Source organism: Neomonachus schauinslandi, chromosome 10 (assembly GCF_002201575.2).
Source record: "Neomonachus schauinslandi chromosome 10, ASM220157v2, whole genome shotgun sequence".
NCBI classification, from domain to species: Eukaryota; Metazoa; Chordata; class Mammalia; order Carnivora; family Phocidae; genus Neomonachus; species Neomonachus schauinslandi.
Genome location: NC_058412.1, coordinates 83,777,003 through 83,792,356, shown reverse-complemented (window position 1 = coordinate 83,792,356; position 15,354 = coordinate 83,777,003). Strand labels below are relative to the sequence as shown.

At 44.3% G+C, this 15,354-nt stretch overlaps 1 protein-coding gene across 6 annotated transcripts in view; it reads right to left on the bottom strand.

Annotated features, from left to right (window-relative positions):
• Positions 1-5,193: 5,193 nt before the first annotated feature.
• Positions 5,194-15,354, bottom strand: part of NCK2 (NCK adaptor protein 2) — a 147,729-nt gene continuing 137,568 nt past the window's right edge. For all 6 annotated transcript variants that reach the window (XM_021680320.2, XM_021680326.2, XM_021680322.2 and 3 more), the window contains one exon: positions 5,194-6,560. In XM_021680320.2, coding sequence (XP_021535995.1) covers positions 6,366-6,560 — 195 coding nt within the window. In that variant the 3' untranslated portion in view covers positions 5,194-6,365. The remainder of the gene's footprint in view (positions 6,561-15,354) is intronic.

The following is a 15,354-nucleotide window of genomic DNA, read 5'->3' as shown; positions in this document are numbered from 1 at the left end:
TGAGTTCTAGCTGTGGTGTGTGTGTGTGTGTGTGTGTGTGCGCACACACACATAGTAAATAATAACCATAGCAAATAAGTGAGCTATCTAGTATGTTTGAAATTGTAAGTATTATGGGGGAAAAAAGAACAGAATAAGGGTGGTCAGGGTACGCTTCATTGAGAAGGTTCTAGATGACCCAGGTTACAAATTCTGGATTTCACAATATTCATTATGCTGTTAAATGACTTCACTACATTTTTAATTTGGCAATTATGATTTTAACGTCATTTTTCATAAAAATATTGCCTAAAGATAAAATTATTTTCTAATACCACCAGGAAGCCAAGCAAAGTCCAGAGCAGAAATCTTTCTCCTAAATATTTTTCTACAACCAATACAACCAATTGAGCATGGATTTTGTGTTCACCCAGTTTTGGCCCATGCAATTTTAAATACAAAAGAATTTTTTAAATGTATATTTCTTTCCAATAATTTATATCCATTGTAGGAAATTTGGGAAATATTAAAAAGTGTAAAGAAAATACAACATTTCCAATTGCTCAAAATGATTTCTAGGTAATTTTGTAGCCAATAGCACCATCCCCACCAAGAAAATCGATCACTGAGAAGTCAGAGGCTACACCTGCAGTGTGGGTGGACCTTTCCCAAAGAAGAGCTCCGAAAGCCTGTTTAGCAAAGGTTGCACCGCTGAGCCTCCAACACCTAATATGACCACTGTGATTTAAATGCTATTTGGATATCTACGTTCTGGTTAGGCAAATATTTTCATTGGTTTCATTACTTCGAGGTCATTCCTTTCTTATGAGTCTTTACTATGCACAGCGCTGGAAGGGAACTGCTTGCTTTGTAGAAATGAATACCGTTAGCATCTGAATCCAATCTGTGACTAGATGGGAGTTGGAGGTTGAAATCATTTGAATACGGTGCCTCTGTGGTTCGACAAGCAGATGTGGTCTGGAATCTTGGGTTACCTTGGGCTTCGTTTAGATAATAACTTAGCATAGTAATCTATTTTTCCCTTTTCATTCAGATCATTTAACAAGCTGTACAAAGGTTCTAAGCATGTTGCATTATTATGCAAAGCAGTTCACCTTATCTACATGTATAATAATGTCTGACAACTATAATATCATCCTGAAATGGCTATGCAGAGAGTGCAGCTCTGTGCCAGTGTTTCTGAGGCCGTTAAGGTACAGAGGTCTCCAAAAGTGGCGGTCACACTGCTGGAGAGGGGCAGGGCCCGGGCTTACTCCCAGGGCAGATGCCAAAAGGGTTTGACAACCACGAAGATAGGACCACTGCCTCTTTGCACTTGGGGTTTCCCCAGGCCATGACCTATTCTTGGAAAGCCGCATGCCCTCACCCATTAGCAGGAGCTGGAGTACCAGGCTCTGGTCCTCTGGTAACTGACTTTAGCTGCAGAACCTGGTCCCCAAGCTGAGGAGTTGGCCAAACGCCCACCCCCTGGGGAGGAGGCCATGCATTTTAAAAATCTGTCAAAGTGAGCTTTTATACCAGCTGTCAGGCTCATCCATCTTCGGTAATAACTTCCTGTCAAGTAACAGGATCCTCCAAGGATGGAATGAATCTTTCCAGCTAGCTTGTATGGCTAGGAGCTGTGCTATGAGAAATCCACATGGAGGTTAAGACAAATAAAGATTACTCTTTCAAAAAAGACCACTCTAGTTATTCAAGGTCTGACATTTCTCTGTATAGGATCCAAAGGAAGGACACGCTATAGAAGGTGTGTGTCGTCAGTAATGTGAGCACAAGGGGGTGGGAGCAGGTGATTTTTCCAAAGGTTTCAAGTAGACTAGAACAGTAGCCAAAGTGTAGGCCTCAAACCACCTACATCAGAATCTCCAAGGAGCATGTTAAAAATGCAGATGCCTGCCCTTTGCCCCCCTTCAAATTGGAATTGGTGGTTGAAAAACTGCATAAAAGAACATTTTTGAGTGGTTGGAACTATAAGCCCTCTAGATCTGAGTGAGCTGTACTTAGAAGAGCAATGACCAGTGTCCTCAGGGCAGTGGGAATAGCTTTTGTTGAGAAGAGGGCATTAGGGACTGTTTGCACTGCCCCCAAATTCATGTTAACATCTAATCCACAATGTGATAGCATTTGGAGGTGGGACCTTTGGGAGGGAGTTAGGTGAGGGGGATGGTGCCCTCACAAATGGAACTATGGCCCTGATGAGCTAGCAGTCTCTCTGCCATTTGAGGAGACAACATAGCGGGTCAGATGTCTGCATCCCGGAAGAGGGCTCTCATCAGAACCTGACCACACTGGCATCCTGATCTGGGACCTCCAGTCTCCACAACTGAGAAATCAATCTCTGTTGTGTATGAGCCATTTGGTTTATGGTGTTTTTTTGTCTGTTTGTTTTTTTTATAGCAGCTCGAGCTAAGATAGGGGGCGGAGGTGTTCTGACACTGGTTGGCCTATTCAACTTTTGCCCACTACACAATGACTCTTGTGTTGTCAGCTCAGGCTAAGAAATATAAGGAACTTGGAGGATGTTCTACCGCCCCCCGCCCCCCCCCCACCGCCCCTTCGCCAAGGAGAAAACAAAAATGTTTGCTCCTCAAGGGAGGATTTTTTTAGGGATATGAGTTTGTCGACTACTTGAGGTAAGAATGTAAGTTGAGTATGGTGCTTGGTATAGCTAAGTATGGCTCTGGGGCCTGGGCTTCTAATGAAAGATGGGTCACATATTTAGAATGAGGAGTTTCTTGGAACACATGTCCTCGCATACTTGAAGAGTCTACGTTCTAAGGAGTGGGGGTGGATTGGCGCTGACCCTGCCGGTAGGGGCCACGCTGAGGGTCTCAGGGTGCCAGACGTCTGCAGTTGGGCTTTCTGAGGAAGCCCGTGGCTGGTGGAGGCACCAAAGTTCCAACAAATGAGGAAAAATGTCAAGTAGATTATGTGACACAAATCGGCCTGACCGGCATTGATGAGTGCTGTGTAGCATGTCCTACGAAGTTGGTCAAGTGCTCTATCCCAGATAATCCTCACACAAGCCTGGGAATCGCCAAGATGGGAAGCAGCCCCGTTTGCCCGCAAGCAAACCCGCTCAGAGGAGCTGGCTGGTTCGCTTGAAGTCACAGGGTTAATAAGGATAACCGGGCCCTCCCACCACACTTGGCTTTGGCAGCAGCCCCCAAGTCTGGAAGAAGGATACTGCTTCATGGGAGAGCAGACAGCAGCCCCGCAAGGTGTCAGACAGACCTGAAACGACTGTATTAATTACACGAGTGGTAATTACACGAATTACATGCCTATGGCGGAGTTCTAGTGAGAAAGTGCCCAAGACCAGGCCTGGATTTACCAAAATGTTTTATTTTAAAAGAATACTTTCAAGCGTTTCTAGGCTCTCACAGTTCCAAACTTTGGTCTTAAAATTAATTTGGCATTCTGATATCATGTGGCAGAAATGGTAGAGAAGTAGTTTATAAACCACTTCACATATAGAAACCAAAGACAAAATTGTACTGGCACCGAAAATACTTTGTTTGAAATGTCAGAGTTTCAGTAGACCTAAAGATTCTAATTATAATTTAAGACTATAATTTGTGATGCACTTTGGGAGAAAACATGGCCAGTTTTAGCTCCCTAGAAACATGATTTAATAGCATCTGGCACTCGTCACGTGTGAGGGCTTGGTAGTTCAGGGCCGTAACTCAGCAGGGCTGTTTCTGAAAAATGAAGGCACATTGAATGCAAACAAATGAGCAGAGTCACACAACTATAAAATGACTGCCCTTTATTGTCCTTTGCCGTCTGTGCAGAGGCAAGGGAATGGAAACTCAAGATCTGTCCGGGAAATCTCGGACATGCAGGAAGGTGATGGCAGAAGGGCCACCTGGACAGAGCATCGGCCGTCCACACTCCAAACCACACAGGGACCCTGCCTGGACTGGACTGCCTTACCCACCGTCAACAGGTTCACACTGTGGCTATCAATCTACCCTCCACCGGTCCACCTGGTGCCAGGAAGTCCAGGGATGCTGGAACTTTTATAAATATGAATCCTGATCTGCCCCAGGCAGCTGGAGGACTTCCCATGGTGGTGTGGGACAAGATTGAAAATGACGGTCAATTTTAACTATAAGCCTTAGAGAAGTTCCTGAAGCCAAAATGTCTATCTGTATTGTGTCCTTTAATTGCTTGTTTCTTCCTTAATTGCTATGTGTAAACCCAAGTCTTTCAGCTATCCAGACACCCATTTCATTATATGGAGGGATTCTAACATCAGGTCAAAATGGAACAGTGAGACCTGAAAAAGTCAGAAGGACTTATAATTTCCAGGAATAAGGTATAGAATAGATGTGCTTTGTCTAAAGTAATGATCCACTTCACTCACCTGGATATATATTCTTATGGAACTGGGTACCCCAACTCCAGGTACCAGACCCAAACGTCTAATTTATATCAAAGGCAACAAAGAGATACAATGAACTCACAGAGAACAGGAATGGGAGGTTAAGTGCAAGCTCTCACCAAATCGCTTCTTTCTCCTGGAAGCCCCCCTGGGCTGATGTTGGAAGGGTGCGGGACCAAAGCCAGCTCTCTGGGTTTGCAACCCTCTACGACCACGTACCAGCCATTTGTGCATTTACTTTGTGCCCCATTTTCTCCATCTATTTAAGGGGGATGAGAGCAGGACCACCTCAGGGGGTTGTGATGAGGAATGAGTGAGGGCGCTGTGTCTGCGAGTCTGGCATAGACGGGGCGCTGAACACACATGCGCTGTCATTAGCTGTGCCGTAAGGCCACAACTCCTCTGTGATGTGACTGTTCCCAGTGCCTGGCACGTTGCGACTGTTCGAGATCTGCTTACCAACTGAGAGAATGAAAGTAAGACACGGGTGGAGAGAGAAAAGCTGGTGCTGAGCAGCGTGGCTGACCAAAGTTTGGTACAACATTTTTTAATGAATAATTTCCAAAGAGTAAAGTTACGACCAAGCTTGAGATTCTGCTTTCTCTTGGAGTTTCACTAATTAAAATTTATTATTTCAGCATACAAAATACGTGGTGGTAGAAAAAGAAAACAGGCAAATAATAAATTTGTTAAACTCCTCTCTAAAAATTGTTTCCCCATAGGCACTGAGTGTCCAGTAAATGCTAGAGCAATTACTCTCCCAGATCGGACTCTGAGTTTTCCCAAAGATAAATACACACATAGTCTTGTCATAATACTTTTTTTTTTTATTACAATATCCAAAAAACTGAGTATGCAAGTTTAGGAGGTCTCAAGACCCCTTCTTCAGTTGTAGGAATGTGCCATCTCAAGACTGTATATTTAAACTATAAAGAAGTTCAAATGTAAAGAAAAAAGAAAATGCAATTTCTTCATAAACATTCTGTGTCTCTTACTACCAATCACATATTCTCTTGTAAACCCTGAAAAATTCCCTGTAAAGCAAATAATATATATATATTATATATATATATATATGGTGTGTGTGTATGTGTATGTGTGTGTGTGTAAAGTGTACAGTAGCTCCCCTTCCCCAAAGATCAGCTGTTTTCCTTAATCATCTGTATTAGTGTCAACAAATGGCTACGGATACATATTATTTTGAGAATTAAATACATAATTGTGAAATTTAAACAAGCCGAAGGGCGAGAGGAAAAAGCACTATGCGGATGGCACATCTGGGGGATAAACGACCACAACATCTGTCTTTTTGAGTCACGGGTCTCGCTTCTGCAGACTGACTTTCAAGGAAATTCTTTTATTGCAAGCATAGCCCCGAAGGCACTGGACTTTCCTCACTACTCTCGTATCTGGGGGTTCTGGTATTGCTACCAGCAGGCGTGTCCACTCCCTGGACGGTCTGGAAGCCACGCAAGGGCAAAGGGCACGGAGTCACGGCTGCCAGGCCCAGGGCCACGGACGTCTGCAGGAGCGCCCGACCCCCGCTTTCTGTAGTTCACTTAATTAACGGCAGCTTCGGTGCGTTCCAACTGTGCCCGATGTCTGTTTAATGAGGGGTTCTGTTAGCACGAACAATCTGAACAGACTAAGGCTGTTTTCAGTTGAGCAGGAGTGAAGTGATCGAACATCGCCCTCTTCCACCTCCCGTTCTGGAAACCTGGCCGGGAGGAGGGCAGGCCGGAAAGTGGGTGTCAGGGCCCGGCCTGGCAAAGGGGAGGCGAGTGGAAAAACGAACCGACCTGCACGCAAAGGTAAACGAGGCAAAGGAAGCCAAGAACCGATGAACCACCGGACCGAGCGGAGCCCGCCGCCGGAGGGCCCGTGAGCGCGGCTTCTTCCTGGGGCAGATCCGCCGGGCTCTGGGGACGTGAGTGCGGCACCGAGGGCCTGGAGGTGGCAGGGGCTGTGGGCGGGGCCGTCACTGCAGCGCTCGGACGAGGTAGAGCTTCTCCCCGTGCTCACTGGTGAAGATAGGTGCCTTTTTGTAGTGTTCCACCAACTCGTCCATGGTGTGAAACCGCCGCTGCCCGATGCAGTAGACATTGTCCACGAGCTGCACCTTGAAATGTTTGTTCTTCCCTGATGCTTTCAGAGACACGGAGAAATCACTGGGCTGGGGAGGAAACGGAACACGAGTCAGGAGGGGCCACGCGCAGGAGACGCGGGGGGAACGCACGCACGCACGCACGCACGCACGCACGCCAGCCAGCCAGCCAGGCGCGGTAGTATCCAGCGCGGCACCTGAGGCTCCCAGCCACCCAGGGGCCGTCCGAGGTTCGCGTGCTCTGAATCCAAGAAAAACTGCATTTTGCTTAGTACAGCTTCCATGCCAAACATATTTTAGTTACTCGAAAATTGGGGACCCCATACATAGCACATGGGATACCAGTGTTACCCTGATGCTGAAGAAACTTAAAATTTTTTTATTTGCCAACCTATTTCTGATAAACTGGGAATTTTTAAAAAGTGGTTTGCATGTAGGCAGCAGCTAGAAATCTCTCTTCCTCGGACTATTAGAAATGAAGCCATCAAAAATTTTTCTAATTCTAAGCTATTTAAAAATAAATACTTTAAGAGCAGTTGAAAACTCTTGGCTGCATTTTAAACATGGTTGGTAAATCCCAGGGGGATGGCTGTACTATGGTTGAAGCGCAGATTTTATTGAGAAGTGTCTGAATTTCTGACTTACTTATATGTGAATCAATTTTAGAAAGATACCATTATTGTTATTAACATTGGTCCTGCCTCTTATGAGACACTGACTAGCCAGTGCAGCTGATGGGGAAGTAGGAGACTGGCCCCTACTTTTCCACCCCGAAGAAGCCTCCCCATTCTCTCTCAATCAAGGTAAGTTCTTCCCCTCCTTTGCTTGCCATACAGCAGAAAGCTGACAGTTTCCAGTGACAGGAGCAGAGTGTATCCCAGTAACTGCACTGTAATAAACAATTTACACGTATGTCCTATCCCTTCACTATGCATTAGGCCAGGTGGATCACGTCTTCTCCACTGCTGTATTCCAGAGAGCTGTACAGATGGTGGGAGCCTACTACAGTTCTTAATGGAATTCCTAAAGCTGGGTTCAGTGCTTCTCAAAACCCAGCAACTTCCTGCTGCTGAGGACCACCCAGCTTTGTGCCCTTCCCACGGGGACAAAATTAACAAGCACCTCAGCCACTGTCTTTTACACGGAGCTTACAAACCTTTGGTCCAAAGTGTGCAAATCTTGCAAAACAAGTGAAAATCCCATGAACCAATGACATCCCAGGGAAATGGGTATCCAAGGGCATTCAACACTGCAAAAGCACCACAGGGCTCACCTACCAGTCACAGCTGCTACCGTGCAAGAATCGAGAGACAACTGTATTCACAGTTTGTATTTATGGATCCCTCTACCCCAAACAGACCAAAGAGAAACAAACCTTTGAGAGAAAAGCCCCTTATCTCCGTGCTAACCCCGGGACTTGATGCCCCGGAGGAGACCCAGGAAGTGCTGGTAGGCTGGACCTTCAGGAAGACACAGAAAGACTGATCTCTGATTCAACCTCACGCTACATAGGATTTTCAGAATCATGGCCATGAGAGGGTCTAGGGGGTGGGGAGGAGGACACAGAACTTGGAAATTATTTCCTCCACTATACCTCTTAGAAATGAATCATGACAAACCCTGATGTCACAGATGATCCTGGCAACCCGCCCTGTCAACATAATATTCTAAATGGCACAAAACATCTTTCTAAGTCATTCTAATCAATTCTCAAATCATGACTGTTTTCATGGGACTGAACAAGATGGATGCAAGCTAGCCTCAGTGTCCTCCATATTATTTCCAAGTTGGTTGCTGTGTATGGCCCTGAAAAAAGAACCAAGTGAAACAGGTACTGCCTGACATGTCCTCCACATGGGAGCAAGGCCTGGAGCACCCGCATCACTGTCTCTGTCACAACAGTTATTAGTCCTAGTGCATCAGGACACCGCATCCCTACGCAGCAGTACATACAGCTTATGAACCACTCACCCCTCTCCTGAGGGCTTCAGGTCTTCCTTAAAGCAATGTTTAGTTTCAAGCTTCTATTACATTATATATCTATACATATATGTATATATGTATGTATGTATGTATGTATGTATATATATATATATATTCTGTGCCAGAAGTTTGTGCCTTTAGATGAAGACGGAAGGCAATCTCACTTTTATAGTTTAGCACAAGCCAGGCACTGTGCTAGTTTTACAGATCCTTTAATCAATTCACAGATGAAGCAGCATCGAAGTTGAGGTAGTATGTGAGTCAGGGTAAGTACATGATAGACCCAATTTTAATTAAGCCAAATGATCAACAGATGACTTACTGAACAGGGAAATGTGCTTTTAATTTAAGCTCCTTAATTTAACACCATGGCGTGCCACGTGTATTTGTGTGTTACGGCAGTAGGGCCGATGCAGCGGAGAAGGTACTTTTTAATTTCATGGGCTCTTGAGCAGAAACCTTCAAAGTTAAGGACATAGAATGAACCCAGTTGATGTCAAGCAGGAATGCTGAGCACTTGGGGGAATTCTCGGTTCATCCCGAGCGGATTTTCCAATCGACATCACTAACTAGCACCTAATGAAGCCTGAAGATGAGCTAGACCAGTGGTTCTCAAGGTGTGCTCCCAAGACCAGTACCAGCAGCAGCATCACCCGGGAACTTGTCAGAAAAAGCAAATTCCCAGGCCTCGCCCCAGACCTGCTGGATCGAACTCAAGGGTGGGGCCCAGCCATCTGTGTTTTAACCCCGGCCATCTGTGCCTCAGTGAGCCATCCACGGGATGCTGATACAGTTTGAGTACAGAAATGCAATCTGCGCCAACCACCAGCAGTGTTTTCAAATGTTCAGAGCCATGGGAAAAAGATACAAACATGCCTGATGAGTAGCCCCTCACAGCAGGGAGATCTGTGGCCAACCTCACCCCCAGGCTGCGGATGCCCTTCTGATTCTGTCCTAAGGAGTCAGGCCCCGCTTGACATTCCTGTGCGGAACTGCCTCAATGAAACAGCTGGGATGCTGGTGGACAGAATCTCTTTTCCTTAAATTGGGCCAGTTCCCTGGGTCTGACAGCGATGGAATGGCTCCACACCCAAAATAACCCTGCCTCCAGAGAAAGAGCACGAGGCGGGGGAAGACCCCTGGGGAGGCGATGCCACCAGCCTTGTCCACACCTTGTCCATTTTCTGGAATGACTTCGGGGAGTCAGATGAAAAAAACCATGCCACGCTCCCCTCGACTGGCAGCGGTGTGCTGATACTGTGCCTCTGCACTCCACCTTGAAGCTAGCCGGTCAAAGGACCTTGACAGGGTTTTGTGTGAATACTTACGTTGAGAAAGAGGACCCCAACAGACTCCAGCCCCGCCTTCTCTCTCCACACAAGTTTTTGTTTGGGGGTGTTACTGATCTGAAGACACAGGCCCATATGAGGTAACTAATAAGCTTTCCACGCTGGGGCCCAGGGCTGAAGCCTGTTGAGTGTCCCTCACTGGGAGGCCAATGTGCCACAGTGATTCTGAGGTGGAAAGTGTGCTGGACTGAGGAACTCCTCACGGTTGGTGGGGGTCCAAGCCAGTACTACTGTTTTTGCATCATGGAGAAGATGAAAACAGGCATTCTTAAGAACTCCGCAATCTCATGGCAGGAATGTGCTCTAGAGAAGCATGCACATGTGTCCCAGAGTACAGGTTTAGGAATGTCCAAGCAGGATTATTTATATGATTTGTACACTCTTCACGTCCACCAACAGGAAAATGGATAAAAAGATGAGGTATATACTTCATCAAACAATGACACAGATGCATCAACATGGACTAAATAAATCTCACAGAGTATGGACCAAAAGAAGGAAGAATAGCTACAGTAGGATGATACCATCTATAGAATTCAAAAGCAAGCAAAGCTAAAATGTACTGTTTAGGGATACACACATAACAATCAAGAAAATGATTATCATAAAATTAAAGGTAGCAGTTACCTCTAGTGGGAGGGGTGGTGCAATCAGGAGGCTAATCTGGGGGTGGGCAGTAGCTTCTAGAGTACCAGCAATGTCCTGTTTCCTAAGTTTGACCTGGGTTAATAATATACTTAAAAGACATTTCCTGTGTGTTATGTGTTCCAATAAAGAATTTTTTTTTAAAGATTTTATTTATTTATTTGAGAGAGAGAACGAGAGACAGCACAAGAGGGAAGAGGGTCAGAGGGAGAAGCAGACCCCCCGCTGAGCAGGGAGCCCGATGCGGGACTCGATCCCGGGACTCCAGGATCATGACCTGAGCCGAAGGCAGTCGCTTAACCGACTGAGCCACCCAGGCGCCCAATAAAGAATGTTTTAAAGGTGCTAAATTGGAAGCAAGGAGACCTGTCTTGGCTATCCACTAGTCAGGTGGCACTGGTACTTATCGCTTCAAATACCGCCTCCACCCTCTTGCCGACCTCTCCCCCCTCCCCATCCATTCTTTTGGGACACCAATTACATGCATGTTAAATTTCTCACCTGGGTCCTGTAAATCTCAGTTCAGCCTACCATAACCGCATACCATAAACTGGGTGGTTTAAAGACAAATTTACTTCTCCCAGTTTTGGAGGTGGGGAAGTCCAGATCAAGTAGTTGGCAGGTTTGGTATCTGATGAGGGCCTGCTTCCTGCTTCACAATCCTCTCATGGTGTCTTCGGAAGGCGGAAGGGCAAGAGAGCTCTCTAGGGCCTCTTTGATGATAGCACTAATCCCATTCATGAGGGCCCCACCAACCTAATACAATCACATTGTCCCCAGTAGGGCCTCAGCATGTGACTTTGGCAGTGGTGAGGTGAGACACACATTTAGTCCATGGCAAAATCTCTTGTGCTCTTTCTGTATTTTCTGTCCTTTTTGTGTGTGTATCCTAAAATCTCTAATTCCTCCCATTTACTAATCCTTTCTTTGGCTGTGTTTAATCTACGGTAAACTCACCAAGTTCTTAATTTCAGCTATTGTATTTTTCAGTCTTATAATTCTCACTTTTGTTCCTTTTTATTGCTTCTAATTTTCTACTCAAATTCATCTTGCTGAATTTCTTAATCCATATACCTTAGAGACCACATTGACACATTCAAACTCTGGGCTTCTGTGGGTCTCTTTTTGTTCTCTTTTCCTCCCCTCTTTGTTTTTGGTAATTCAGTCTTGTGTTTTGGTACTTTAATTTGAATGCTGCATACTAATATGAGGTTTGAAATGGTGCTAGTGTCCTCCAGAGAGGATTTGCTTTTGCTTTGGTACTCAGTGACAGTGGGGCAGAACACCTTAATCCAATGAGAAACAGAACTGATGATGGTTAATTTCAGGTTTGCCTTTGCATCTAGTATGTAGACTTTGGGGAGTCCATACTAAAGGCCTGGATTTTTTTCTGGGGCCTTGTCTCCTGCGTGGCCTTGACCTCCAATTTTTGCCCCCCAGCACTGTAGGCTCCTGAAAGACTACTTCTTGGTTGCTTTTTGTTTCACGGTTTCGTCCAGCTTTTCGAGGTGTTTTTGGCAGAAAGTGTTAGTCTGTGAGAAATTAGTCCACCATGACCAGAAGTGGAAACTGGTCGTGTGACATTGGACAAGTGGTAATTTGTTCAGACTCCAGGTCTCTATTACAGTTACGCTATTGAGAAGCAGGATAGTTGGCTGTATTAGAGGCTCGGGAACCAGGCTGCTTGGGTTCATATTCTGGCTCCTTTAGTGACTAGTGTTGTGACCTTGCGCAGATTTCCCAATGGTTTTCTGCTTCAATTTTCTCAACCACAAAACAGAGATAATTCCTGATATTGGGAAGAGACTGGAACAGTTTAATAAACTACAGTAATGTCAGAAGTACAACATCTTCGGGGAAATATTAAGCAAACACTGTCATTTAGGGCTCTTCTTTAAGTTCCTTTTATGAAACTTTATAAAGATAGCAATCAGCATCTTGTCAATATTTAAAAAGATTTCTTTTGACTAGAATTTCTAGAGAATACTTAACTTTCTAAGCTAACTAGAAGAGGTCTACTTCCTATTGCAGAAGCACCACCTTTTACTTCACACGTGATCATGCTGTCGTCCTTACTTGCTTATATCTGTCTCTCCTACTAGGCTCCAAGCTCCCTGAGGAAGAGGCTCATTTCTATCTCATTTTTATATACACAGGAGAAAGAATGGATCTGATACATAAGCACTAAATAGATGGCCACTGAACTATCTGCCACTGAGTATCTTTGAGGTCCCCTCCTGATTTTCAGCAGAGGGAAAATAAACATTATCAACATGACAGGTACTTGTTTGCTCTTTCTTTAAACAACCAATGGTAAAGCTGTGTCTGCTGAACTTTGTCATTTTCTATTGTCGCCTTTCTTACAGTCTTGCCTTCTACCTGGGGTACCATATTACTTGTCTATTGCTGTGTCACACATCATCCTTAAATTCAGTGGCTTAAACAGCAAACATTTATAATTGCAGTTTCTGTGGCTCAGGAATTTGGGAGTGCCTTAAACCTTGAGCTAAAGCCACTCAGCTCCTAATGGGCTGTAGTCAAGACATCATCTGAAGTCTCAACTGGGGATGCAAAAGCTGCTTCTAAGAACCAGGACTGCTCACATGAACCACTCAGGAGGCCTCTGTTCTTGGTCTTATGGGCCTTTCCACAGGGCTACTTGAGTTTCTTCACAACCTGCAGCTGACTCCCTCATGATCAAGTGATCGGAGAGAGAGCAGAGCCAGAATGTCTTTCACAATCCAGTCTTGGAAATCACCTAACATAACTTCCACCACATTCTGTTCATTAAAAGTAAGTCATTAAGTGCAGCCCCTCCTGAAGGTGAGGCAATCTGGCTCCACCCTTTGAGGAGAAGGGTATCAAAGAATTTGTGGACACCTTTTTAAGCCATCACAGGTACCATATTTGTTAAACTTTCTTTGGCTGCACTAAAATCTAATAGACTCAGTCCTGTACCTTCTCTTCCATTTTGAAACATCTGCCTTCAATTCCTGTAGTTGAGCTTCTTCCCACTGTCCAAATTTCCTCCCTTTCCTTCTCCAAATGCTATAGTTACTCTGTATCATTTCTTTTCACTGAACACTGTGCTAACTTTTGAAATTTTCTAATATCAGACCATGTCTTCTTGTTCTCTCCTTCTGACTGTCCCTTAAAGGAATGATTTTTTTTCTATTCTCATGCTTTTGAACCAGAGATTATGAACAATTATCAGTTGGGATAAGCCATTCATTCTACCCGCCCCGCCCCCCCTTTTTTTAGGAAGTCATTTTCCAAGTGGAATGGGAGGATAATTACTAGATTGGCAGAAAATCAACATCTCTCAGGGCTTTTACTAATATATTATTATTTTTGTTTAGGTTTTAGGTCCCCTATTTGAATATAATCCCTCTAAGTAGTAGAACTTGATTTAATCCCACATGTCCACAATAAATGCACTGACTTACGTATTTCCCATTCTGACCATCTCTTCCAGTTTTCATTCCTTTAAGTAATTTTTATATCTCACCTTTTTGCAATTTCTGCTCACAAATAACCACTTTTACAAAAGAAAACCAAAGAACACCCTCTTTGATACTATTTCTATTTCTACAGCTTCATCAACTTGATCCACTGTTTCAAATATTTGCTGTAAAGCACCTCTGCATTTTTATAAAACCGATACCCTTGTCAAATATATTTCTCTCCTTTCCTCAAGATTTAATCACTATTTTCTCATTGATGGAGAAAAAATAGATGCTGAGAACAGTCTGTAATGTCCTTTATTTCTTCTTCCATCCCAGATAGCTTAAGTATTAATATTGATTTTCTTCTTAGCACGTGGCTGGGAAGAAATAACAGGGAAGGGTGGGACCTTGCTCCCAGGCACTCCTGATTCTTAGAACTTCTTATCTTTCACTTTGGAGAGTAGAAATGTCGTTTGTGTGGTTCGCCAAGCCTCCCAGGTACACTCTGGACCTATTTCCAGTCATGCTGGTTTTTGAACATCAACAATTTATGCATATATTCAACAGTCCCACTACTTCCAAATCCAGGTCACCTGGTTGGTTTCTTATCAATAGCTGGATCATTCTTTCCTTCTGTTTGGTAAATGGATCTCTCTCTTTGTCCAGAGAAGTAGTTCCTTGACCAAAAAAATCTGAGTGCCAATGGATTAGAGGCAAACTCTATTCCACTGATCAATACTCTCTCTGTTCTTATCTCAAAAAAGCTGCCTTTTGGTTTTATCATTCTGTTAGATCACCTGCCCTGGTTGTCTAATATGGCCTTCTTTTAATCAAAATTGACTCACTGTCAATACTTAGGCCACTAGCTGTCAACTGATACTACTCTCTGTTTCTACATCCCCAGATTATCTCTTCGATGGTGCTTTCTCTTCTTCTACGAAATGTGTCTTTGAAGTGTTTACTCCACAGACCTGAAGCCAATCCATGTGACATGATCAAACATTCTCATTCTCTTTTGAAATAAACTTTTTTACAGAACTCAGTCGTCAACCACAGAACAGTCTATTAATCTTTAAACGACAGTGTTTAAAGTTAGTATATGCATGTGTGTTTATCCCTCCCTACTTCCCAAAACATATTTCCTAAAGTTAAATGTAAATACTTCAGAGTCTGGGCTTTTAGAATATTGTCCTTGTCACTCATCTTTTTGCCATGTCATGCCCAGTGTAAATGATCAAAAATAAATGACATTCAATAATTCATTTCAGAATCTTACCATATAACACAGTGCTGTTCAAATGGGCTGGAACCAATTTCATATGCCACAATTCAGTGGTTCCCAAATCTGAGCATCAGTGTCACTGGGAGAACTTGTTCACACGGAGGCTGCAGGGCTCCGCCCCAGAGACTCAGATTCAGCAGGTCTGGGGTGAGGCCTGA